We start from the raw sequence: 26,446 nt of genomic DNA, 5'->3' as shown, positions 1-26,446 counted from the left end.
GGTATGATCTGACCTACATTTTTAAATAATCACTTTGGCTGCTCTATAAAATAGATTATAGAGGGGAAAGGCAGTAGCATGGTGAATAGTTAAGAGGCTATGGAAATAGTCTGAAACAAACAAACAAAAAATGGTGGCTTGCATTAGTGGGTAGTGGTACAGTGAGGAGAAGTGATCATATTTAGGATATATTCCAGTTTTATAGGCAGATTAAGTTGTTGATGCATAGTGTATGAAGTATAACAGAGAAAAAAAGAGTCAAGGATAATTCAGAGGTTTTGGACTGAGCAACTTGAAGATTAGAGGAGCCCCACACTGACAGGGAAGGTTGCGGGTAGAGTAGGTTGTGGGGTAGTGTTGAAATAAGAATTCCACTTTGAACATGTTATGTTTGAAATACCTATTAGGCATCTAAGAGGAAATGCCAAGTAGTACCAAGAAATATAAGTCTCAGGCTCATGTGGGGAAGACTGGGCTGAAGAAGCAAATTAAAAAGTGGTCTACTTATAGATAATTAAATCTTTGGGACTGAAAGACTGTCTCTGTCTCTGTCTCTGTCTCTGTCTCTGTCTCTGTCTCTCTCTCTCTCTCTCTCTCTCTCTCTCTCTCCCCCCTCCCCTCCTCCCCACCCCTCTCTACCGCTCATCTAGCTATCTAGCTCTTAGAGAACAAAAACTCTGTGTTCTAAATTTTATGTAGTCCCCACAGTGCTAGCTACACATTAAGCCCCAATAAATGCCTACTGAATGCTGAGTGAGAAGCAAGCTAAAAGTTATTTATAAATTGTAGTAGTTCAGCCATTATCCTGCAGCATTAAAAGGGATTTGAAAATAACACAATTTCTGCAATTCCCAAGAGAGAATGTTACCTTATTAAAATAAAAAAAGGACCATCAGAAAGAGTTTTTTAGTCATTACAGACTTTTTCAACTTTCTGAAAAGTCATCTTAAGGCTGCTTGTGCACAAAGTACATAAATGCAACCTCTGCCTGAAATATCCAAACTGAAAATCCACATTTCAATAAAATGCAAACCAAGGATAATAACTGAAATTGAGTGAATTTTTATTTCCATTACAGTAAAAATTTCAATCATTCTAGAATTCACTTAAGATTGCTATTATAGATGTTTTTAAAGATCCACAGGGGGGAAATGTAAGTTTTCTGTAAATGAGAGAGAACTAGCTTCAGAAACAGTTTGCCTCTATGAGAAGGGAAAGTATAGTGGCTGTTTTAATGATTCTGTGCAGTACTAAGTGAAATATAAACTGAGTAAGAGATACATTTGGATGTCCTCACACACGTATTGGGAGCCTCTATGGTCACCCCCCTCCCCTGATACAGCTGAGTCCTGTTGGGTGCTTAGTTGTTTGTTTATCGTTTAATGAGGGAAATCTTTACTTATTTTAAAGCTTGTCACTATAACATCATCAAATTACAAAAAAAAAAAAAAGCTGTGAATCATTAATACTTAAAACAATTGAAATCTGAAGGATTCAAATGGCAGCCAAGAGTAAACCCCTGATTAGCTTTTAAGGTAGGGCTCTACTTCAAAATATTCATTCTGATATCAGTCTTTAATATGCAAATTCACTTGGTGCATTCACTGCTAAATGTTAGTGAATGTTTAAAGAATCCAAATATGTTTTGATACTGTAATAAAGTTGCTATTTCTCTTCAATATTTTGTATTTAGTGGTTAAAGTACTCCTCAACACTGCAAAAATACAGGGTGTGTTCTCTATTACATCAATTGTCTTCCAAAACCACAATAAATGTTTAATATATTCTTTCACTTGTGGCATATTTCTGTTTACAGTATCCAGACCAACAGACTATTATTTTATGAAATGAGTATGCTAAATAAAAATGAACAATCAATCTAAACACAATGCCCTAAGATTATGTCCATAGATTTATATAGAATTTTATGATCGAAATGCTCTTTAAAAGTTGCTTAGAATATCCTCACCCAAATCTGCACTTTTTCTTATGCCTGGAGGTTATCTTACTCATTAATTTTACCCCCAAACCATGACCAGAGATAGATGAAAATTTAGGTAATAGATGGCATTTCAATAGCCAACAGTGGATTTTAAGATTTATATATCCTCAAGTTATGAGATTTTCTCATCATAGCACAAGTCTTTATATCACCTTGGCTTTGACTGATGCCATAGTCGGTTAATTTATATCCTATAATCCACCACATCTTTTTAATTCTACACATGTTTTACTGACTTTATTTGTCCTTTTCTATAAGTTTTCTTTAAACCTAAGAACGATTCTTGGACAGCATCATTCTCTTTGGCAAATACTCTCTGTTCTTTAGCTTTGATTCAAGACTTATTATTCACCACTTACCTGTGCTTGCTATCTATTAGACCAAGTACTTAATGATTCAAGTCTTTTATCTGATTGAATTGCTCCCACTGTTTGCAATGTCTGCCAATTAAATATCAGCTGCAAATTTAGAAAATTGCTCCTACTACCATTCACGAAGCAATTTACACATACATAATTTATTTCCTTTCACAGATGTCTTTTTATCCTTCTCCTTCATCAGTGTTAAAATCTTTCCTTATCAACAACAAATATTTTTCATCATTTTTTTTTTCTCTTCTACTTCCACCAACACAGATTGTGCTGTCTCCCACATCTATTTTCCAGCTCCATCCTATATTTATATCCAGTGGATTATTTTTGAATACTCACCATTCAGACATACAAACATGCATTCTTATGACCACATGTACTTTTTGAACTTCCTGCCTGACTATAGCTGACATACTCTGGGAAACTCAATCAGTCCATTAATACTTGTTTAGTCTAATTTAAGAATTAAAATCTTAGTCACTGTCCAATTTAAAGTGTCTATAAAGGCTTTTTTGCTCTTCACGCATTTTTATCCTGACTCCCTTTTGCAAAGCTACCTTTTCATTTCACAAGGTTTGTGAGCATTTATCACTGGGCAGTGCATGTGTGGGGAGGAGTTCTTTAGTGAGTGAAATTTTATTGATGGCTATTGATGTTTTCAGAGCTGGTTTGCAATAATGGAAAAATATAGCGAAATATGTAAGGATTTTTTTTTTTTTTTTAATTCTGGGACACAGTTGGTAGTCTTCAGGCACCCCACTGAGGACTCTCTTCATCCATAAGCACTGCTCCTCATACCCAGCCTTCTCTTCATCCCAGTGGTGGCTTGATCAAGAATAAGCTTCTGGCCTTTGTCCTAGCTAATTATCTCTGCCTCTACCAAAGGATACCAAAGGAATCATCCCAAATTTGACTTCTTAGGAAGAGGAGATGAGAATAGTGATAAATACTATGCTTCTTGAAACTTATGGTGACACAGACAGGCCCAATTCCATGAGCCTATCTTTATGCCTGATGCCTCGCCAACTGCCCTTGGCATCTCCCTTTCCAGCGCGGATGGGAAAAGGGGCAACTCACCACATTCTCAAGTCCCGGTCCAAATCCTTCTTCCAAAGTGAGCTCTCTTTTCCCTGTAGCTTTTTTGTCTCTCCTAGTAACAAAAGTAACAACGCCAGTCCTCCTATTCAGGCTCAAGTGCAATAATTTAGGGCCTTAAAAAACTATTCCGGGCATGATGTTCATGTAATCCAACATTCCCCATTCAGTTTTTATAATGGAGGTGAGAAGAATACCTATATTTCTTAAACTTTATTTTCTAGCCGTGAACAGCATTAACATAGGTTCCAGATGCACATTTACTAATTGTTTCTAGATAGTTCCATTAGGATGTTCTTCAGTTACCACAAAATCAAAATGTCTACAGCCAAACTCTATCTCTGTCGCCCTTTTCCAATCTGCTCCCTATCTTTATTCCCTATTTTTGTCATTGAGTGTCCATCTGCTCATTTTCCTCTGCTAAATTTCTCACTGAGTCTCAACACCTCCTTTCTCTTCTCCTCCAAGTTGTCAAATTCTAGTAATTATATCTTAGAATATTGTTGTCTCAAAATCATTCTTTTTGTTCATCTCCTATTGCTGTTGTTTAGGTTTAGACACTCCTTTAATACTCTCTAGACTGTTGAAAAGGCCATTTGTCTTTTACCTTCTTCACTCCAGTGCATCCTTGCTTGGCCTATCCTCAGCTATCTTTCTTAAATAAAAATTAAATCCCATTTTTCTTATGTAAAAATCTTTTATAATTTTCACTGCCTAAAGGATAAAGTCTAAATCCTTTAGCATAGCAAACATGCTTTTATAATTATCACTATTGTTGCCTCTCACACTCCTACTCATCTTCAAGACATAGCTCACATTTCTCCCTTTTTGTGAAATCTTTTAAACTCTTCAGGCAGAGGCTGCCACTCCGCCCCTGGGTTGCCATGGCACCCCGTATATTACCCTATGGCATTTATAGCACTGTGTTTTAATTATTTATTTACACATTTGTCTTCCCTGTACACTATGAGATCTTTGAAGCAAGAACAATGTCTTCCATTTCTTTGAATTTATGATGCTGGGCACAGTGCCCAGAATGTTGCATGCATTCAAAAACATGTGGTGATAGGGCTTTCTGCTTGGCATACAAAGTAAACACAACCTCGGCCTTCTGGTTTCCAAAAGAGAGACCATGCAAAGGAAAGGTATATATCTATACCTATCTATATCTATTTCTATCTCTATCTATATCTGTACCTATATCTATACCTATCTATATCTATATCATCATCTATCTATATCTATCTGTATCTATATCTATATAATCTATATCTATAGATCTATATCTATGCCTATACTTATACCTATACTTGTATATCTATCTCATGTTCCAAAAGACCAGTTTGAAAAGTACAATAGGTATACTAGGGAGACAAAATTACCTGGAGATAGAAATAGTTTTAAAGCCTTATGGAACAAAGCATAAGTTTAGTTGGGGTTGAAAACTTAGGAGGATGAAGTAGGGACAGCCAAGGCAGACTGAAGCTAAATGTGATCTACATGGAGTGTGATGAAATGTAAACGGGAAGTGAGACACAGACTGTAAAAAATAATGCATGCCTTTCTTAGGTATTTTAATTTTTCTTAAAAAAGGAGAGAAGAGACAGGTTTTTAAGAAAGAATTGAGATTTTTTTTTTTGAGAAGTTTAGAGATGCAAATATTTTAGGCATTCCCCAAATCCTTCTCTAGGTAATCTTATTTTTGTTTTCTACTCATACCCATCTGAACTCCATTGTAACCTTCTTTGAATGAACAGGTCTTAAAAACCTTGGCTGAACTGTTTGAGTAATAGTTTCCTCGTAATCATGTGACCTGGTTTTTTAAAGTGATTTTCAAACCAAACTTAACACTGTAACTCTGCTCCCTTCTGTAAACTTGCAAGATTAACTAGCACTTGGACTCTGGATCCAAACTGCCTGGGTTGAATCATGAATTCTCCACAACTTTAAGTGATCATGGGCAAGTTCCATTACCTCTCTCTGTTTCATCTTCTGCAATATTGAGATAATAGTAGTCCTTTCCTCATAAAGCTGTTGTGAGTACTGAGAGCTAATAAATGCAGAGTATATAGAATTGTATTAGCAATGGTAAGCTCTATATAAGTGCTAATAATTATTATTTGATCAGTTTCAAACTATGTTTTTTAATTTCCTTTGGTCCCTGTGTTAATTGCCAGTGCTGTCAAATATATTGCTGACTGAAATATGTGCCTCTAATTCTAGTGATGTTCAAGCTTTATTATAAAACACTGCATATACAATAGTTCCAAGCTATATAACACAGAGTTGTAGCTCTCTCCTTATAAAATCACTAACCATTCATATTTCATATACATACTTTATTTTTTTGCCTTATTAATTGCCTTACTTCACTATAATAGATTTCCTTTTACATTTATATTCTCTATCACTTTCCTCTTTTGAGACTCTAAGTTCATATCTTTTATATATTTATCTACTGGGATCTTAGTAATTCATTATGGATTTTATGACCTCTTCATGAAGCCACGAAGCAGTGATGCTAATAATTCATCATACTTTTGCAAATATTTTCCGGCCTAGTTTTGTAATTTAATTATTAGAGTTTTTGATTTGCTGATGATTTAAATTTTTGTGTACATGTAACTATTTATTTTTTAGTGTCCATGTAATTTATACCATTATTTTTGAGCCTCTGAAACGTATCTTTTCTCTTGCCTGTCTGATATCCATTCTCCCCATCTTCTGATAACAGCATCCTGATTTTCTTGGGGAATCAGCATTTCCCTTAAGCTTACTTCAAGTACTTTACATCGAGCTACTCCCATCCTCAGTGTTCAAGGCGGGTACCTGGTGCAGGCTTTGCATCGACAGCACTGCTCCTCCTGGCTATCTCAGTACTAAAACTGTGCATAAAACTGAGGCTCTTTGTTGGAATCATTGGTAAAAGAGAATCTGTTTCTATCAAAATAGATATGAAGATGAAATCTACGTCTGGTCTTGCTGAAAGTCACTTTGCTGACACAAAAGGAGAGCCTACCTAAGAACTGGGATGACACCATGAAAAGCAGGGCTGAGATGAAGAGAGTAATATGAAGGCCTGAAGAAATGAGCCTGGACCTCATCCTAGGGTAGTCGTGATCCACTAAATTATCTTTTCACTTCAATTGGATTGTCATTTGCAACCAAACACTTAGAAAGTATGGGAAGATTATTTTTAAGATAGAGAATACTTGGGCCTGTTTTAAACAGTGAGGAGGAAGCAAGAATGTGAAAGAGATTGAGATATAAGAGAAAAAGAATTAAAAAAAAGAGAGGGCAATTTAAATTTCACTGTATGATGATTATTTTCAGATATATCTCTTCATCATAGTTTCCTTACCTGAACTCCAGACTCATGTATCAAATTACTTATTTTATTATCTGTTTGGATAGCTCCAAGGAGTTATATCCACAGATGGGGTCTGACGTCAAATAACTTAAGCTCATATCCTGGTTCTTCTACTTATTAACTATGTGACCTTAAACAAGTTACTGAAACTTCTGTGCTTAGGTTTTCTTATCTATATAATGGGAATAATAAGTGTATCTATTTTATAGAATTGTTATGAGGATTTAAGGAGTCAGTACCCATAAAGCTTTGGAATAGCACTTGGCTATTTAAAAATTTTAGTTACTATTATTATTCATTTCCAAAATATTAATTTTTATTCCATACTCCCCACTCTGCACCCAGACATTTCCCTCCTTACTTTTATCTATGCTAGTAAATAGTCTCATTCTCAATTCAATTGTAGCAAAGTGGGACTGAGTGAATATAGAAAGCTATATAATCAATGGTCTAAAAACTTAAAATGATAGGAGCAAAAACCCAAAGATTAGCCTTGTAATAAAGATGGAAACTTCTTTTAGATAAGTCTAAACTAAGCAGACTATGGTAGGTTGATTGATTTTATTAAAGAACAATAAGACACCATTGAAAGATTTTGATTAGAGGAGTGTTATCTAATATGCGTCTTAAAAATCATTTGATTGCTATTCATTCTGGTGTTAAAATATTTTCTAAATACCGAGGTTTCAGTGGTAAATCAAATTTATAAAATCTTTGCCCCAATTAGGCTTACATTTTAGCAGGAGAAGATAGTTGAACAAGTAGGTACATAGCAAGATGGTGCTTTATGTTAGAAAAAACAATAAAACAGGATAAGCGGATAAGTAGAGCAGAGGGTAGAAGTTGTTCAAATAGGGTGGCCATGGAAGGCTCTTTAATAACTTTTTCAGCAGAGACTGGGAGAAAAATGAGGAGGAGGGAGAGATATGTGGGAGAAGAGCATTGTAGGAAGATGGTCCAGGAAGTACAAAAAGCCAAGTTCAGCAAGTGTGAAGAGCGAGGAAGACTGTGGGCTTGGAGAACCCTGAGTAAAGGAGAGATAGACGAGGTCACAAAGGGAATTAGTAGGGCAGGGTATGTAGATAACTTTAAGGATGGTTTTTACTGAGTCAGATAGAAAGGATATCAAATGGCTTTCAGCAAAAAAGTGACTGGATCATTCTGTTGCTATTAAAAATATACTGAAGGCAGTCAGGAATGGAAAGAGAGAGACTAATTGGAAATCTATAGTGGTAAAGCAAGCAAGAGATAACCATGGCTACAAGTAAGGTAGTGAGTGGAGCCAGGGGTAAAAAGGAAGCCTTTTTCTGCTTCTGTGGCTGAAAATATAAGCTATAATGCCTTGAGTGAGATGTCATTGGCTTTGCTCTTTTCCTTTGCTCTTCTTCATCTAATCTGTCAGCAAATTCTGTTGATCTGCCTTCAAAATATATGTTGAACTCACTTTTTTTTTTTAACATAGAACCTGAGAAGATTTTACCAGTCTATAAGTCAGCAGACAAGAAGAGGCCTATTTGCCTTTCCTGCAACTCCTGAAATCATTTTTTCAGTTAATCTTCAAAACAACTTAATTCCATGAATGTGGACACTGCAACTCAAAGCGGTTAAAACACTTAGGTTCAGCCTTTAAAAAAATAGACTTTATTTTTTAGCAGTTTTAGGCTCAAGTTTACAGAAAACTTAAGCATAAAGTACAAGAAATTCCCATATAACCTTCCCCGCCCCTGGCGTGCCACCCTACATTCCACCTCCCACCCCAGGACAGTTTTCCTTGTTATTAACATCTTGCATTCTTTTGGTACATTTGTTACAACTGATGAACCACTATCGATACATTATTATTAACTAAAGTGTATAGTTTACATTAGAGTTTATTCTTTCTATAGATTTTAACAAATGCATAATGTCATGTATCCATCATTATAGTAACCATACATAATAGTTTCATGACTCTAAAACTCCCTTGTGCTTCACCTATTCATCTCTCCTTCTCTTGCTGCATTTTGGGCCATATTAAACTCCAATTCCTTTTGTCTCCTCTAATATTCTGTTATGACCCACAGGGTCAACTTCTACATTTCAGTCTCTGGTTACTTCTTTCAATCCTACTAGATCTTTCATATCTTCATTTATACATCACCTGTTTTTCAACCTCATACTGACATTGTGACTAATTTTTCCAAAATTTTAACTGGATCTATCTCCCTAGTCACGACAAAGTTTCCTTGAACATTTTAGCTTTTCTTTTACCTCACTTAATTTCCTTGCCAAATTTATTCACCATATCTCAACATTGACATGGATGTTTTAATCTTTTCTGACTTTACACTGGGCATTTATTCTCAGCTGAGAAGGTGACACTATTGTGTAGACTAGTAGAAATGAAAAGTGGCAGTCTTCCATAAATTTCAGCTCAGTCCTCAGCACCAATGATCCAACCTTTTGTATATTTTGATTTAGCAGTCACTATCACTTCCCTCAATATATGTCTCCCAAGTGCCTGCAGACTATTGTATAATACTTGTCCCCATTACTGTCAACAGATTTCATCTCCTATTTTTATTAAGAAATTTGAAGCAATGAGATATGATTTTCCTCAACTTCCCAACCTCTTGCCTATAGATTTAAGGATTACCAGACATATTTTTGCAATTTTTTTTTTAAGTATCAAAGAAACATCTTTACCCCATCAAAATCAATTCTCAATCTAAGGTTTTATTCTATCTTCTCTGGGATCTTTATCCCTCACATATTAACTTCCTTTTCTTATATTAAATTCTCCTTTATTTTCCTTTCTTAGATTATAATTATGTTTCTCTTAATCAAAAAACAAACAAAATAACAAAAACTCCAACAAAACTAATGACCCTTGCAACTATTGTCTTTCTCTTTCCTCCTCCCATCCAAACTTTCTGAAAGAGAAATATATGCATGTTATGTTAAAGAATGTTACTTTCACCTATTCACTTCCAAGTTTTTCCGTAATCTTTTACTATCTGGCTTCTTTCCCCACCATGCTACCAAAACAGTTTGGCTTAAGTCATCCACAACTTCTAAATAGCCAACCTTGTGGACATTTGACAGTCCTTACGACTTAGATATTTAGAAACATTGCTAGTCACAGCTTATTTTTTATAACTTAGCCTAACTGACCTCTTCTTCCATGGTTTGTTTGGTCATGTTTCTCTGACTTAGTTATCCGCAATTGTTTTTTTCTTCATAAACTCTTCTGTTAGTTCTTAAATGGTGTCTTTCTTAGGGCCTCATCTTAAAATAGGCCTAGTAATCTTCTTACTGTATATTTTCCTTTTGGAAATCTCATGTACTTTGATGCTATCAACTACCACTCCTAGGCTGATATCTCTCAATTATACGCCTCTTACTGGGCCTGTTCAGTGAGCTTCAGAGTCCCATATATCTGTGAATATCCCACAGACACATCCAACTCACCTCACTCTAAACTAACTTCACTCCTCCTTCTCTAAATCTTTTTTAGCAATCTTTTTCTCAATTAGTTATATACCATCCTCTTATTTATTCATACTATGAACCTATGAATTATCCTTGATTCTTCCCTTCCCTTCACCTTAGTCAATACATTCTGGTAATCCTACCTATTTTATGTCTTTAATTCTGTATTTTTCACCCTATTCATGCAACTGGTACTTAGGACACAGTCTCATCACTTCTTGCTCGTACTGCTACAAAGACCTCCCAAATCTTGGTCTTCTTTCCATGCTATCTCTCACTTTTCTGCCTGTGCGTCAGCTCTTGTGTCTGTCAGTAGACATCCTTTGCTTCCTGTCAATTACAGAGGTGATTACTACTTGCTGAACTTCATGTCAAATATATAAATGAGGAAATCTGTGTTACCCAATGCAGGCAATTAAAAAAAAATCCATTTTCATCTATTCATTTATATGAACAAGATTTCTATAAAATGAAAAAGTATACACATCTAATCTAATCTTGAGGCTAACAGCTACCTTATTCAAACTAAAAACAAACATTTGTTTATTTTAGCAAAGTCACTCAGTTCATTGTAATTTTTCCATGCTACACATAGAAAATCACTGTGATCTATCATAAAAAAAATCGTTTTAATGATCTAGCATTTGACAAATAAATTAGATTCTTTCTTTTACTTTTATATTTTTTACATGAAACCATATGACTTATAAAAGAATTGTAGTAATATCAGAGTTTCCATTGTACCTTAGTTTAGTGTTTCAGAGAATATTTGCACCCAGAGCTACATGTCATAAAAAGGTTTTGCATGAACAAAAGAGATGCCCTTATTTTATAAAGTAAAAGAAGGTTGATTGCATAAGAGATGAGGAAAATAAGAAACACCAGGGTCATGTTTTCAGGCAGATCATTTTTGGAAAAGATTACTTACAAGAACTGAGAATATAGAAATTTATTTCCTATCAAGCTACCTGTATTGATTTGACCCTTGAAAAGTCTTTTAATACACCTAAGGTATAACTACCCCATTTTGAAAACTGCTGACTTTAAAGATTGCTATCCAAAGAAGGAACTAAATAATACTACATCCAGACGTCTAACTCATCATTTTCTTTCTTTGTTTTTTTCAATTTTTAGTACTTTTATCCTAAACCTGATATACTTTTTATTTCCACTATAAAGTTCTCTGTGGTATTCTCATTTCTACCCTTCCCTTTTGAACCAGGAAAAAATAATTTATCAGTCACATTAACTCATCCTTAACAATTGCTCCTGTACTGAGCAGAACATATCTCTCATTTATCTATTTCACATTGAAACATCTTTTGGCCAGATCTGTGTTCTCATAAATTTTAAGAGCATATTAATTGCAAAAAGTTATAAAAATAGTACAGTAGATAAGAAATTGAGGAGACTTTAATACATTTTTAGTTTTTAAATAGTCTCTATATGTATATATATGTGTATATATATGTGTATATATATATATATATACACATATATATACACATATATATACATATAGAGACTATTTAACACACATACACAACTCTCTGGCTGTATTTTCCTCTCTGAAAATTATGTATGTACTGAACCCCATTCAATTTTAACGTGAAGGCCCTTTAACATGAGATCAACTGAAATCTGCAGCCCTATAGCCACACTTAGAAATCACTGTGGAATAATCATATGAACTCAGAAATTTTCCATGTTTCCTCTTGGACTCTTTTTAAGATGATGGTCTGTCCATAATCGCCACGACAGACTCTGAGAAACATTCTTTTAGTTTGGGTTTCTCCTTAGGAAGATAGACAATTAACCTTGTTAATTATAGAAGTCTTATTGTTATGGATAGAGGTATTCAATGGCAATATTTACTGTTATTTAAAATATACTTAGATTCATAAAAAATATCTACTCTAATAAAAATATGTAATAATAATAAGTTCATTTTTCTGGAGTGCTGTCATAACATTATTAAACCATTTCAATAGTGTTTTTTGCTTTACAGGGGTAAATAAGCCTGGTAAAAGTTTTAATATAATGAATCTTGTTGGATTACCTAAATTACTTTATATTTCACTGCATTATTATTTGTACAATTGAAGAGACATTTTTAATTGTTGGAAATTAGAATTTCTATTTCTATTGATAATAGTCAGCATAGTTAAGGAAAATGTTATGTACCCCAACACCTTGGCAGTCATTCTGTAATGTGGTCTGCTCTTTTCTTCTTAAAATGTTTCTTTGGCTTTCATGACGCCACATTCTCTCAATTTTCTTTTTATTTCTCTGCCTGCTCCAATAAACTCTTACGTAGGCTTATCCTTCTCTCCGTGCTTAATAAGTATTTCTCAAAGCCTAGTTAGAATGGCTAAGTATCTTCTTGAATAAAATAAAAATCTAGTTGCAATAAATACCTTTATAGTTTTTCTGTCTAAAAATCATACATTTGTCAGTTAGCTTCTTTAAGCCTGAATTTTTACTTTGTAAAACAACCTGCTGGACTTTAAATTATCATACAATAAATACATGTTTTTATATGCAAATGAAAAGCAATCGAATGGATTGTTTATGAAGAACAGCGTACTACTGTTTATGTGGTTATGTAATATATCCTTTTTTTTTTCACTTCAAATTATGCACAAGCTTTTTTTTCTCTTTCTAATACTACCACATTCCTTTCCAACATGTTAATACTGATCAATTGCAGGAAGTTATAAAAGTAGTGAGGCAGATAAGAAATAGAGATTGTTACTGCTACATTTTTAGTTTTTAAATAAACTCTGTGTGTGTGTGTGTGTGTGCGTGTGTGTGTGTGTGTGTGTGTGTGTAATCATTTGCTCTCTCTGGCTGTATTTTCCTCTCTGAAAATTATGTATGTACTGAATCCCTGACATTTAGTTTTAATGTGAGGGCCCTTTAACAGGATCAACCTAACTCTGAAGCCTTATTGCCAACCTTAGAAATCACTGCAGAATAATCATCCAAACTTAGAGCTCCAGTGAGAAATCTCTTTTGGGGTTAAAATGTTTATAAGCAATAAATACTTAAACCGTTAACAAAATTATAGTTGGAAGTGATCTTTTCATTAACATACTTCTACTCCTCACTTCATAAGTGAGGAAGCAAGTCTCAAAAATTTATCTAACTAGAGCAAACACACAAAATTAAAAACGGTATCAAAATTAGAATAATTCTAATGCTTTCCACTGATAATGTGCATATAGCAAGTGAAGTTTGTCAGCATAATAACTCCTAAAGATTTTACTCACTACTTCTGTAGGATAAATTGTATAATGCCTTTTTTTACCCTTATTTTGCAATAATTGCTTATCTGTGTCTCGATCTGGGAGAACCCCTCAGAAATATAAATGCAGAACATTGGGTTTATGGGTTTATAATAAAGAAATATAAGATAAATTATCATTATTTTAATAAGAGAGATGAGGATTGACCATTCCCCTTTTTGTTAAAAATACTGATATTACTAATTTTCAAATAAAATTCCATATGTAATTGGTTCATGAAATAAATCAAACACAGTAAATTGTTATAGAATATAAAAACAGCTTTGTTGTTTTCCTTACCACTATTTTAAAACCTTTTAATTGTTCCTATCCTCCATTTTTTGGAAACAATTGGTAAGATCCTTTATTATTCTGAATAATTTAATCATTTCAGAAATAATTCCAGTCCTGGCAATAATGAAATAGTTTTTATTAGATTAACCCAGTAAAGAATAACAATTGTAAATTCTGGATCAATTTTTTTTAACTGAAAAGTCTATAAATAGACATTTCTCCAAAGAAGACAAACAGATGCCAATAGACATATGAAAAGATGCTCAACATAACTAATCATCAGAAAAACGTAAATTAAAACCACCATGAGATATTGCCTGCCAGAAAGGCTATTATCAATAAATCAAAGATCTACAAGTGTTGGTGAGGATTTGGAGAAAAGGGAACCCTGGTGCACTGTTGGTGAGATTACATATTGGTCCAGCAACTATGGAAAATAGTTTGGAGGTTCCTCAAAAAATTAAAAATAGAACTACCTTATGATCGAGCAATTGTACTTTCAGGTATGTATCTGAAGGAAACCAAAACGCTAACTCAAGAAGATAAATGCATCTTTATGTTCAGTGCAGCAGTATTTACAATAGCTAAGATATGGAAGCAACCTAAGTACCCATCGATGACAACTGGATAAACACACAGACACACAGACACACAGACACACACACACACACACACACACACACACGCACACACACAATGGAATATTATTCAGCCATAAAAAAATTGAAATCTTACCATTTGTAACAACATGAATGGACCTAAAAAGTATTACACAAAGTGAAATAAGTCAGACAGAGAAAGACAGATATCATATGATCTCACTTATATGTGGAATCTAAGGAACAAAATAAAAGAACAAATAAAAACAGTCTCATAGATACAGAGAACGAACTGATGATTGCCAGATGGGGGTGGGGGTTGGGAGCTGGGTGAAAAAGGTGAAAGAATGAAGAAGTACAAATTGGTAGTTACCAAATAGTCACGGGAATATAAAATACAGCATAGGGAATACGGTCAACAGTATTGTCATATCTATATATACTACCAGGCGAGTAGTAGACTAATCGGAGGATCACTTTATGTATTATATAAATATCTAGCCACTATGATGTATATCTGAAATTAAAATAAAATACTGAATGTTAACTGTAATTGAAAAATAAAAAAATAACATAAAAATAACCCCTCCCCCCCAAAATATTAAACGATCTGGAGATTGCAAAAACTGTAGGGTATTCAATCCTTGAATAATGGTAACTGTGTGGAATGAGATTCAATTTTACATGGCTTATTCAATGAAGACCCGCCTCAGTTTAGGTGATGAAGGGTAGCTAGCGCTCAAACAGAAAGTCAGAATCTTATTAGATTAATATGTTAGAGGTTAGAGTTTGAAGCAGCTAGGGTGGCCACAAATCAAAAGGGAAATCACAGAAAGAAGGATCTATGTAGAAATGAGCCCCCATATCTGTGTATAAACTACCCTTAAAGTCTTGGCTGACAACTAAACTGCACATGCATAAGATGACTCTAAAAAGAAAAAAAAATCAGCAGAAAGCAACATCCATAAGGCTAAAAAAAGCTGTGCAAAAGATTATAATTGCTGTTTATGACAGAGGAGATAGAGATTGAATTTTGAGACCCTCTAAATCAGAAAGGTTTAGTGAGAACCATAGCCTTTCCACAGAAACTCCAGAAGGCTATGTTTAGGAATAAAGGGATTGCCAACACGAAGGGATTTACCCTAGGAACTAAGGTAAAATAAAAAAGATCTGTTTTAACAATGTGTAAAACTAAACCTCCACAAGTTCAGGAAAAACAGTAATTTCAGTCTGATGAAATAAAATTCAATCCTCTTTGAAGTATACAATTTCGGAGATATCATCTCAAGTCTCAGCAATGGATCAACCATAATGTTCAGTTCCAATCGAATATGAAGAACTATGAAAATGTGATCTATGGTTAATAGAAAAAGCAGTCATAAATTTATCCTGAGATAGAAGAGATGTTAAAATTGTAGTAGACAAGGACTTTAAAGAAGCTATTATAAATATGATCAAGGACTTATAAGAAAAGTAGGTCATAATGACTATAAAGTTGGGGAATCTTAACAGAGCAAAGGAAATTATTACTTTTAATTAAAATTCTAGAGCAGAAAAAAAGCTATCTATAATAAAAATGTTACTGAATGGACTTAACAAAAAACTGGAGATGGCAAAGAAAGAATCAATAAACCTGAAAGCAGATCAAGATAAATTATCTAATCTAAAGGTCAGAGAGTAAAAAAAATATTTTAATAAAATAAATAAGATATTTATTTTAGAAAATGGTAACTGCAGTGACTTAGAGACATTAAGAGGTCTAATTTGAATATTCTCTGAGCTTCAAGTTGGGAGGAGAAAGGTACAGAGTGGAAAAAATATCTGTAGAATTAATTGTCAACATTTATTGGATTTTATGAAATGTATCTGAGCAGCTCAGTGCCCTCCTGGCAGGATGAATACAAAGAAAACTACTAAGAAAGGTACACTATAGTTAAACATCAAAACATCAAAAATGAAAAGAGAATCATAAAAAAAAGGGCCACCCCTACACTTTAAAAAAGAGAACAAAGGTATAAAGAATGGACAACTTCTTATCAGAAACAATATTTGGAAAAAAACAATAAAATGGCATCTTTATAGTGATAAACAAAAAAATTATGTGTGGTGATGAACATTAAGTAGACTTATTGTAGTGATCATTTTCCAACATATGCACATATCAAATCAGTATGTTATATATAACATAATATAATGTTTTAAGTCAATTGTTTCTCATATAATGAAACTAATATAATGTTTTAAGTCAATTGTTTCTATTTTCAAAAATTGACTATTTAATGAAAAATTCTTGAATGATAAATATATTTTGATTTTTGAAACAAAAAGTTGCTCTCACTTTAAAATCACCAGACTTGATTTTAGGAATGATATTATTAAAATAATAATAATAAATATTTAATTGTAATAATAATTAATGTAATTAACAATAATTTTATCCATAATTAACTCCTTAGACAATTTTTAAAGAAAAGTGTATTTAATTGTAAGTGACTATCTTCTGAGACTCTTATGCTCTTGTTAAATGTTGATCAAAACAAGCAATGTCCCTATTTTAAAATGCAAACAAAAAATATCCAGAAAAAAACCTGTCAACTCAGAGTATGACATATACTATTAACATTATTCAAAAATAAAGATACACAAAGACATTTTAGGTAAACAAAAGTTGTTGAGAGTATATGCCACTTGTAGAACTTCACTTCATGACATTCTAAAGGAAGTCCTTCAGATTGAAGTAAATGATACCAGGTAGGAGCTCAGATTTGTAGAAAGGAATAAAGAGTCCCAGAAATAGTAGATAAATAGTTAAATACCAGAAACTTTTTCATTTTGTATGTTTGAAAGACAGCTCATTGATTAAATAAAAAACTATGACTTTTTACTGTGGATTTCATAAAATATAAATATATGACCACAATAGCATAAAGGATAAGGTAGGTATAAACTGCATTAAACTGCTATAAGTTTATTACTTTTTAAATGTGAAATGGCATAATATTTATCTAGATAGAATGTGATAAGAATGCACAATATGATCTCTAGACTAACCACAGACAAATAAAACTACCAAGAAACACAGCTAAAAAGCCAAAAGATGAAATAAAATCAAATGCTAAAAACATTCAATTAACCCAAAGGAAGGCAAGAAAAGGAACTGAGGAAAAAATGGGACACATATAAATCAAATAGTAAATTATAGACCTAACCCTGACTATTCATTAATTCATTAGGAAGACATAGCAATTTAAAATGTGTATGCACCAAATAAAAGAGCTTCCAAAAAATGAAGAAACCTGACATAAATAGAGATTAAGAAATAGAAAAGTTTAAGCACCTCTTTCAAGATTGAAAGAACAAGGAGAAAAACATAAGTACAAATATATTTGCCTTATTTATATCCTAAAAGCAAATGATTAGTTCCTAAGTGATGAAGATTTCATTTATGTGTTTATTTATTGCAAACAACATTTTTAAAAGAAAACAATGACATGAATTGTGTCTTATACATTGCATCATAACTTCATCTTGTACCATACTCTGACAAAATATTTAGAGTGTAAGTTTGGCAAAGGTAAGTCCTTGTTCTAGATACTTTTTTATCATAGGAAATATTCTAAAATTGAGCTTTAGTTTGACATTAATTTTTCTTTCCACAAAGTTCATAAAATGATATGGACTAAGAGTTTTGTATTCAATACCACCACCTAATGCTTTGTATTGCACTTATTTCATGTAAAATTAGCTTCCAGGGGGTTATAGTTAACATTTCAATATGTGATAAATAAATAAATGCTTACCTTAAAGACTAGTTCTCCTACCAAGCCATTCCATGTCCCATCTTCTTGTGGGCTTCCATACTTGTGATCCGGTGCAACATAAATTTCATAGTTAAAACCCAGGTAGTTAGATAAGGCATCTAAAACATCAATGGAGAAGCCCTGGTATTTCTTCGGCTTACCCAAGACATTTTCAGAGACCATTACAAAAGGTTCTTCCTACAGGAAAATAAGAGAAATCCTGATGTCAATCTATATTGCTCCTTAAAAGCAAAGATTAATTCTTCAAAGAGTTTTGCTTACAGTCTAAAAATTGCTTCTGCACTTTGAGAGGATTAACTTAGAAATATAACTTATGCGTTATTAATGCATCATATTATTGAACAATGTTAAGTCACCCAAGTTCTTGTCATCTCATTAAATTACAGTCATGTACCTCTTAACGACAGGCATACATTCTGTGAAATGCGTCATTAGGTGATTTCCTCATTGTGTGAAGACCATGCAGTGCACTTACACAAACGTGTAGCTTCTAGGCTACAAGCCTGTTTAATATGTTACTGTACAAAACAACATGAGATTAAATCACGCACCAAAAGGAAATGATGCCATCAAGAGATTTGGTAAAAACAAGATGAGGCTGCTGCCCATGTAACACAGCTTATTGTTTTACCGTTTTTATAAGTAGAAAGTATAGACTCAAAAATAATGATAAAAAGTACAGTATAGTGAATATATAAACTATAGTTATTTATTATCATTATCACTATCATTATAGAGTATCATGTACTGTACATAATTTTATGTGCTCTACTTTTATACTACTGGCAGCTCAGTAGGTTTGTTTACACCAGCATCACCACAAACTTGTGTGTAATGCCTTGTGCTAGGACTTTCTCGAAGGCTGTGATGTCACTTGTAGGCAATATAAAATTTTCAGCTACATTTTAATTTTATGGACCAACTGTTGTATATGTGGGTCGTTGTTGACTGAAACGTCGTTATACATCACATGACTGTTCTACCACATCAAAAATTAGATAAAAGTGACTACAAAACTTTAGGGGCCATAATTCATTTTGCTTGCCATCTCAGGACCAATCTAAGATTCATCAATAATAAAATCATATTAAAGAAACCATAAATTTATTGTATCTATCCTCAGGCATTTATTGTCTATATATGCAAAATAACATTTTAGCAGATATAATTTACACAAAACTTTCTAAAAAGATCAAAAAATTCTAAGAATATATAACTTAGCTAAAATTTGTAACATCACATTTCCTGGGAGTAATTTTGAAATTTAGGTACAAACACATTTCACTGCAAAATACAGCTTCTTTACTACTGCTGTGAGAAATTCACTTTTTTGGGGGGTAAATTAAATAATTTAGTAAATTCAGCAAATTGGTTTCTGCTTCAACCTCTTTTATCTTTTTGCATTATTGTCCTGTTATAACTAACAAATAGGTCCCTTTGCTTTTTAGAACATCCATTGTTGAGAGCTCAAGGGTTTGAAATATGCTGGCAGACTACAAAAAATTAGATAACTTATTCCTGAACTTCTTAAACTTGTTCAGAAGTATTTCAAGAACAGTAATATTTACATATAACCATTCATAGTGTATATTGTCTATACAGTCCCCTGGGCAAGTTAAAATCCTGGGTCTAAGTCAGAACACCCAAACTTTTTATTCTTGGATCATTTTTCTTCAGGGACTCTTAAAGCAACCTTCATTGAGTTGTAAAATAATACGTTGCTTTTGGCTTTTACTCAAGCAGTAAGTAAAAGCCTTATAAAATCTCTGCATTTGTTATGGGAATATTGTCCACCATAACATTCAGTTTTCCCCTAAAACTGACCATGAGATAAATTTTTGAATTGTTCACAGCCAAGATAGATTCATTTTGCTTTACTAATGCCTTTTAAAAAAAATAATAAAAGTAATGTAATGAATTATTTAGTTATCCCTTTTCACTTTGAATACACAGAAGATCAGTTATAAGTTTGATGCTCATTTACAACTATGTTGATATTGTGATATTTGTAATATTCTTTAAATCTTGGTTTTCTAAACTATCAATGTTTTCTGTTTAAAAAAGATTGGTCTTCTTTAACTGTTTACATCTTTTCTTTGTGTAAAATAAATCAGTAAATGAATAGTTATATAAAGGCAGTAACTGCTATTTGTTTCCCAGTAGCTGTTCTCTTCTTCTTCAATAATTACAATTTAAAAAATTAGCACTACTGAGGATAAAGACAATCCACAGTTTCCTTTTAGGCAAGGTGAGATCATGTGACTAATTCTGGCCAATTCGATGTAAGCAGGGTGCTTTGCGTCAACTGTTTTTGTAACCTTTCTATTTTCTAACTGGAATGGACACAATGGCTAGAGCTCTAGTAACTATCTTAGACCATATACAGTATAGAAACAAGACAAAAGTCTATGCCCTTGACACCTGAAATGCTATAATAGACTAACTCTCCAGGGTTCTAGAATGCAAGAAATTTTTCCATCTTTTTTTGTCATTGTTAAGCTGATATATTTTCCTGTTTTAGTAGTAATCGATGCTAATAAATACTGATAGATCGATAGAGAGGTTTTGAGAATGAATGAAAATTTCTAATAATATCAAATTATTTAATCTAAATGATATTAAGTGAGTGAAAAGTAAAAATTTAATCAATCCTTTAATATTAAGTATAAAATACAGAACATCTTGATGACTCCAAATATTTATATATTTTTAAAGTGCATAATAAACTTCCAGATAATTGGCAGAATTTGTTACTGGTCGTTTGGTTGTTTGGACAAAATATAGACATAGCCAATGACTAGGCATTGCACACTCTAAAGCAGAGTCATGGTTATCAGAATAAAGAAATTCCAAGATAGATAGAGATCATATGCAGAGAGCATGTAAATACAATCAGGAAATTCTAGAGTTATTGAGCATTGATTGTTTACATCATGTTGTCAAAACTGGCAATAGAAAACATGTACTTATTTCCTTATACACATCTCATTCTTTTCTAGAATTTGAACATCTATCCATTGATGAACCAATGGAAAGATGACTCATGAAAGATCTTATTTGAATAGTTCCTCTACCAATAATTTTGGACCATATTTGTCCTCTATATGTAATCTCTATGGCTTTCAAAATCAACAAATCTCTCAAGTTTAGCAGCAATTTAATGACAAGAAACTTGAATACCAATCTTTAAGGTGACACTTAAACAATTAAGAATATTAACTAACTCTATTGCAGAGCTAAATGATCTATGTGGTAAAATAATGTTCCAATTTATGTTTTGATATAAAATATTAGTGATTCTTTTTTGTTTTTATCCCTTTAGAACAATTGTTTAATATGCTAAATTATGTTAGATTTTAAAATGCTAAATTTCCCTCTAGAAATGATTTAAACTCCAATTTACAAGTAAATCCCTAGGCAAATAGACCTTCTCAAGGTCTGTTGTCAAAATCTGGACTTAGCAACATCAGCTAGAATTGATTAAAGGTACAGAATAGCAATGGTTATACTAAGAGTTCTTTTAAAGTGGGTTAATGATTTATTGATGAACATTCTTTTAAAATTTTATGCTATGAATGAAACCTTATTATATCCTATGACTTTTCTTCTAGATCAGTGTATTTATGCTTTGTTTTTATGCTTTATTATAGATTCGGATCACCATTCATAAATCCTACCTCAGACCAGTTGTCATTTGTGAGGGTAATCAATCAATATATTGAATAGGTATCAAAATAATGGAAATTAGATTAAAGCTCTGGGATGTATAATAGAAAAGACACTTGTTCCTTTTCTATGGAATACTGAGCTTGGTTTAATCACTTTTACCTATATACCTATTTCCAAAATTTATTCACTCATTGACTCAACCACTTAATAAACAAGACACCAGAGCAATACAATGGAGTCTTAAAGAAAAAGTATAACACCATTTTGGGGGTTAGAGCTATATATTATTTTAACCAATAAAAAAAAAATAGGGACAAATGTTTTAACTTAAGGTAACACAATAAGTTACAGAAGAGGAAGTCATTATAATTCATTTTACTTAAACATTATCTCTTTGGACCTCAAATTTCTCAACTTATAAATTAAAATCTAGGATGACATAATTTGTCTCAAATTTTAATGCAATTTAAGTTGGTGTGAGACCAGCAGGGACTCCAGATGCCTTACAGGAAAAACACACACACACACACACACACAATTCTCTTTGGAAGAAAGCATCTTCATTTTAGATACTACGTTATTCCTTCAAATAATTATTTGAATACAACCTCCAAAGCAAAAGATATCATGTAAAAAGAAATGACATTTCCTATAGAACCAACAGAAATAACATACAACAGAAACAGATCTTTCGAGAACTCAGATACTAAAATTTTCATATGCATATTACAAACATTTTGTTTACTATGTTTAAAGGGTAATTTTTTTAATGGCAGAAAATTGGAAACTACAGGAAATGTCATTGCAGAATTTAAAAAGAACTAAACAGAAATTTAAGAATTAGAAAAGACAATGAATGATCAAAGTTAACCTAATGACTATGTTTATAGGCAGATTATAACTAGTTGGAGAAAGAATGAGTGGCCTGTTATATGTCAGAGCTAATACCCAAGATGCAAACAAATAAACAAACAGAAAATCCAAAAGAAAGGGTAAAGAGATGAGAAACAGAAAGAGAACTAGTCTGCTAATCTCAAATATCATTAAGGATATGAAGAAATAAGAGGTATCATTCACTCTTACTAGATTTTTAAATTGGTACAAGCACTTTGGAAAACACTTTGACATATCTAATATAGATTGAAAATATTTATGTGCAAGTTAATTTTGCCTGTTTTGGAGTGTTGCATAAATATTTATCTAGTATGAAGACATGAATAGTTATATCTTAGCAATATCACTGTGGTTATCAATATAAGAGAATCTTGGGCACCAAAATATATGCCCAAGAATGTTTATAAAAACATTGTTTATAATAGCCTAATACTGGAAATAATCTAAATATCCAAATGTCCATCAATGTGGAATGTATAACTATATTGTAGTATATTGATGCAATGTAACACTTAATATTTAGCTGTTTGCTTACAGGGAAAAAACTAGAACTATACATGATAATATGAATGGACTTTTAAAAGAATAATGTTGAGTGACGAAAGCAATATTCAAAGAAAAAGTTTGATTTAATTTTTGTAACATTTGAAAACAGGTAATTAACTATGTGATTAAGAATTTACACCCAGGTGGAGCCACTATAAAGAAAATAAAGGTGGTTAGCTCTGGGATACTGGGGGAGGGTATGGTCAGAAACATGCACAAAGAAAGATGGCTGCTGTGGTAATGATGATATTTTTTTTCCTGGGCAATGATTACCTAGATGTTACTTTATTATTTGTTGATTAATGGTTTAAGCTTTTTTTGTATGAGATTTTATATTGCAATATAAACAAAAATAAAGAAAAAGTATGTTAAGTGGGATCAAAAAATGGAAGGCACTGAAGCCATATTAAGGTTTCTGTTTTATTTGACAGGGAACTAGAGCTTTATGGAAGGGAAATAGCATAATCAGAAAGTAATCCTGAAAGCAGAGTGTAGAATAAATTGAACAGAAATGAGGACTAGAAGTCCTTTGCAACAGCGCAGATGGCAGGAAATTACGGCCTGTACCTATTCAACATATATTTTCAAAGTGTATATAGACGGTTTTGAGTCTTCAATTATAGCGGCAGAAAGGTGAAAAGGAAATAATAAAATGCTGCATTTAAAATTCATTTTCCAGCAATTAGTTCAAAGAGAGTATTAATAGAACTGAGTCTAATCTGGTGATAACCTGCCTGCCTATTAAGTAAAAACAAATTTCAGATTTTGATTTGCTGATCATTTGGATGACAGATTCTTTAAGCACAATCCTTAGCAACTGGAATAAATGAAGCTTTCACAGAATGCCTGTAGTTTATCAATCTAAATGCGTTAGATTGAGGATCCATAGACCCACTTGTAGAAAAGAGTGTTTCAGTGGTTGATAATTTTCATATTATCAAGGATTTATTCACATCACTTGTTGGGTTATTAGATAATAACTTCGTAATTTTGAATTTGTATTCAGTCATTTAAAAAATCGCATGCTAATTGCTTAGTTGATTTACAACACTGTTTGCAACTTGCAGATTTTGTAGTTGATTCCCATATTTTAATAACTATGCAATATTGTTTGCCAGTGATAGAGCTTGAAAACAAGCATACAATTTTTGATAGGTACAAGCAACGAGCTCTACTGCCAGGGCTTTACTGAGAGCTGTTAAAAAGGTTTTAATGTTCACGGCTTCAGAGAACACCAGGATAGCTAAAACTAGGAATGAGTAACTAGAAATTCTTTACAATTCTGCTCATATACGACACAAGGACATTAACAGAGAATGAGAATATTTCTTAATGAGCTGTTTAAAATTTTTTTCCTATAAAACATGTTCCTGACTAAAGCAAATAAGAGTTGTTCTCATGTACAGTGTGAGCTTATGTTTTGTTTCGAGATGACACATTCTACTTTGATATATGCAGAATTAATGACCATCATTCTCTGAACAAACCTCTTTATTTTCTATAGATAATATATGAGTATTAGAAACTTCTACAAGTTAAAAAAGGCAAAAGAGATGGAATTTGTTACTAAAAAGATATCAAGACACTGGGATAGGAAAACAAACATGAGGAATATCTGGGAGAAATGAAAAATCTAGGTGTTGTAAAGGAAAGGGATACATGAGTTGCATGGAAAAGAGAAAAATAAGTCACAGGGATATATGCAATTATGCAATGAAAACTTTTAAAAGAGCTTTTGCAGAAGGATTTTATGGAGGAGAAAGTAGAAGGCAGTACACTACGCTTATTTTTTAAAATGTTTGTTTAAATATTTTTATCAGAAAATGGGATTCAAATAATAAATGACAGAAGTAAATAAAAAGTCATTCTAATTTCTAAAACCATGTCTTACTTATTATTTCTGATTCTTATTTTGTAAGCAATTAATTAAATAAAAAACACTTTAAACTGAACATAAAGTTATTGTTATTACTATGCAAGGTAATTCATTTAAAAAATATCTGATTTAATACATTGTTTGCAAATCATGAAAGTCACATTTTAGTGACTTAGAGGCTAAATGGAGAGCGGCAAAACAAAACAAAACAAAAAGTGTTCACTTTGTTTTCATGACAATCTGAAGGAAATGTAGAATGCTGTAACTGGGAATACAAGGTTACCAAAGAAAACAGGCAGTCACAACCGTCCTAAGCACATTAGTTCTCATTTATTGGTTTTTCCTAGCATGCATTTGAGAACACATTTTAGGAGGCTAAGACTACATGATTACATATTGAAACTTAGAAATACCAAACTCTCAGTTTGCTTTATGAATAAGAGTGCTGGATAATACTTTTTGTTCGTTTTTTTTTTTTTGGTCCAAGCCTTCATTATTTTGCTAAATTTAATACCTAAGTGAATCTTGCAAGTGTATAGCCACATGTGAGTCAATTCTACTCCATAAATATTATTAAAAGTTCATATTTTAAAATATAGTAATATGCAGCTATAAGGAGTAATTGGTTGTACCAAATGTCAGAAGTCTACAAAATATTTAACTGAAGAAGTTGGGAACATTTGATTTCAATGATGATGATGTTTACAAAATCTCTGGTTGATACAGTCATATTCTTCTTACAATATTGTCAAGAACAGTAATGTTAATGGATGTCAGTGAAACCTTATAATAAGACATTCTCTGTCAGGATACAATAAATATAAACTGAAGCTAATTAAATATCAAAATATAGTGCAAAGCCATATAAAATCAAACTTAGAATACTTAGGACTAGTGGCATTTCTATTTAAAATAATATTACAGGAATATAGCAGAACTTCAGATAGTCATTCAAAAATTATCAATGCGAGGCACATACTAAGAATACAATAGTGAACAAAGCAAACGATAAACAGATATCTCTGTCTTTTTAGACCTATATTCTAATGGGAGTGATAGACAATAAAATAAGTAATATATATGTTATACCAGATGGTAATAAGTACTGTGGAGGAAAACTAAGCAAATAATGAGAATAAAGAGCATGTGAG

General features: G+C 32.5%; 1 protein-coding gene across 2 annotated transcripts in view; it reads right to left on the bottom strand.

Annotated features, from left to right (window-relative positions):
- GRID2 (glutamate ionotropic receptor delta type subunit 2) overlaps positions 1 to 26,446 on the bottom strand; it is a 1,244,993-nt gene that overhangs the window by 275,535 nt on the left and 943,012 nt on the right. For both annotated transcript variants that reach the window (XM_006910734.1, XM_006910735.1), the window contains one exon: positions 18,290 to 18,487. In XM_006910734.1, coding sequence (XP_006910796.1) covers positions 18,290 to 18,487 — 198 coding nt within the window. The remainder of the gene's footprint in view (positions 1 to 18,289; positions 18,488 to 26,446) is intronic.

Source organism: Pteropus alecto, unplaced genomic scaffold (genome assembly GCF_000325575.1).
Source record: "Pteropus alecto unplaced genomic scaffold, ASM32557v1 scaffold63, whole genome shotgun sequence".
Taxonomy (NCBI): Eukaryota; Metazoa; Chordata; class Mammalia; order Chiroptera; family Pteropodidae; genus Pteropus; species Pteropus alecto.
The sequence above is the reverse complement of the archived record's forward strand: the minus strand, read 5'-3'. Positions and strand labels throughout refer to the sequence as shown.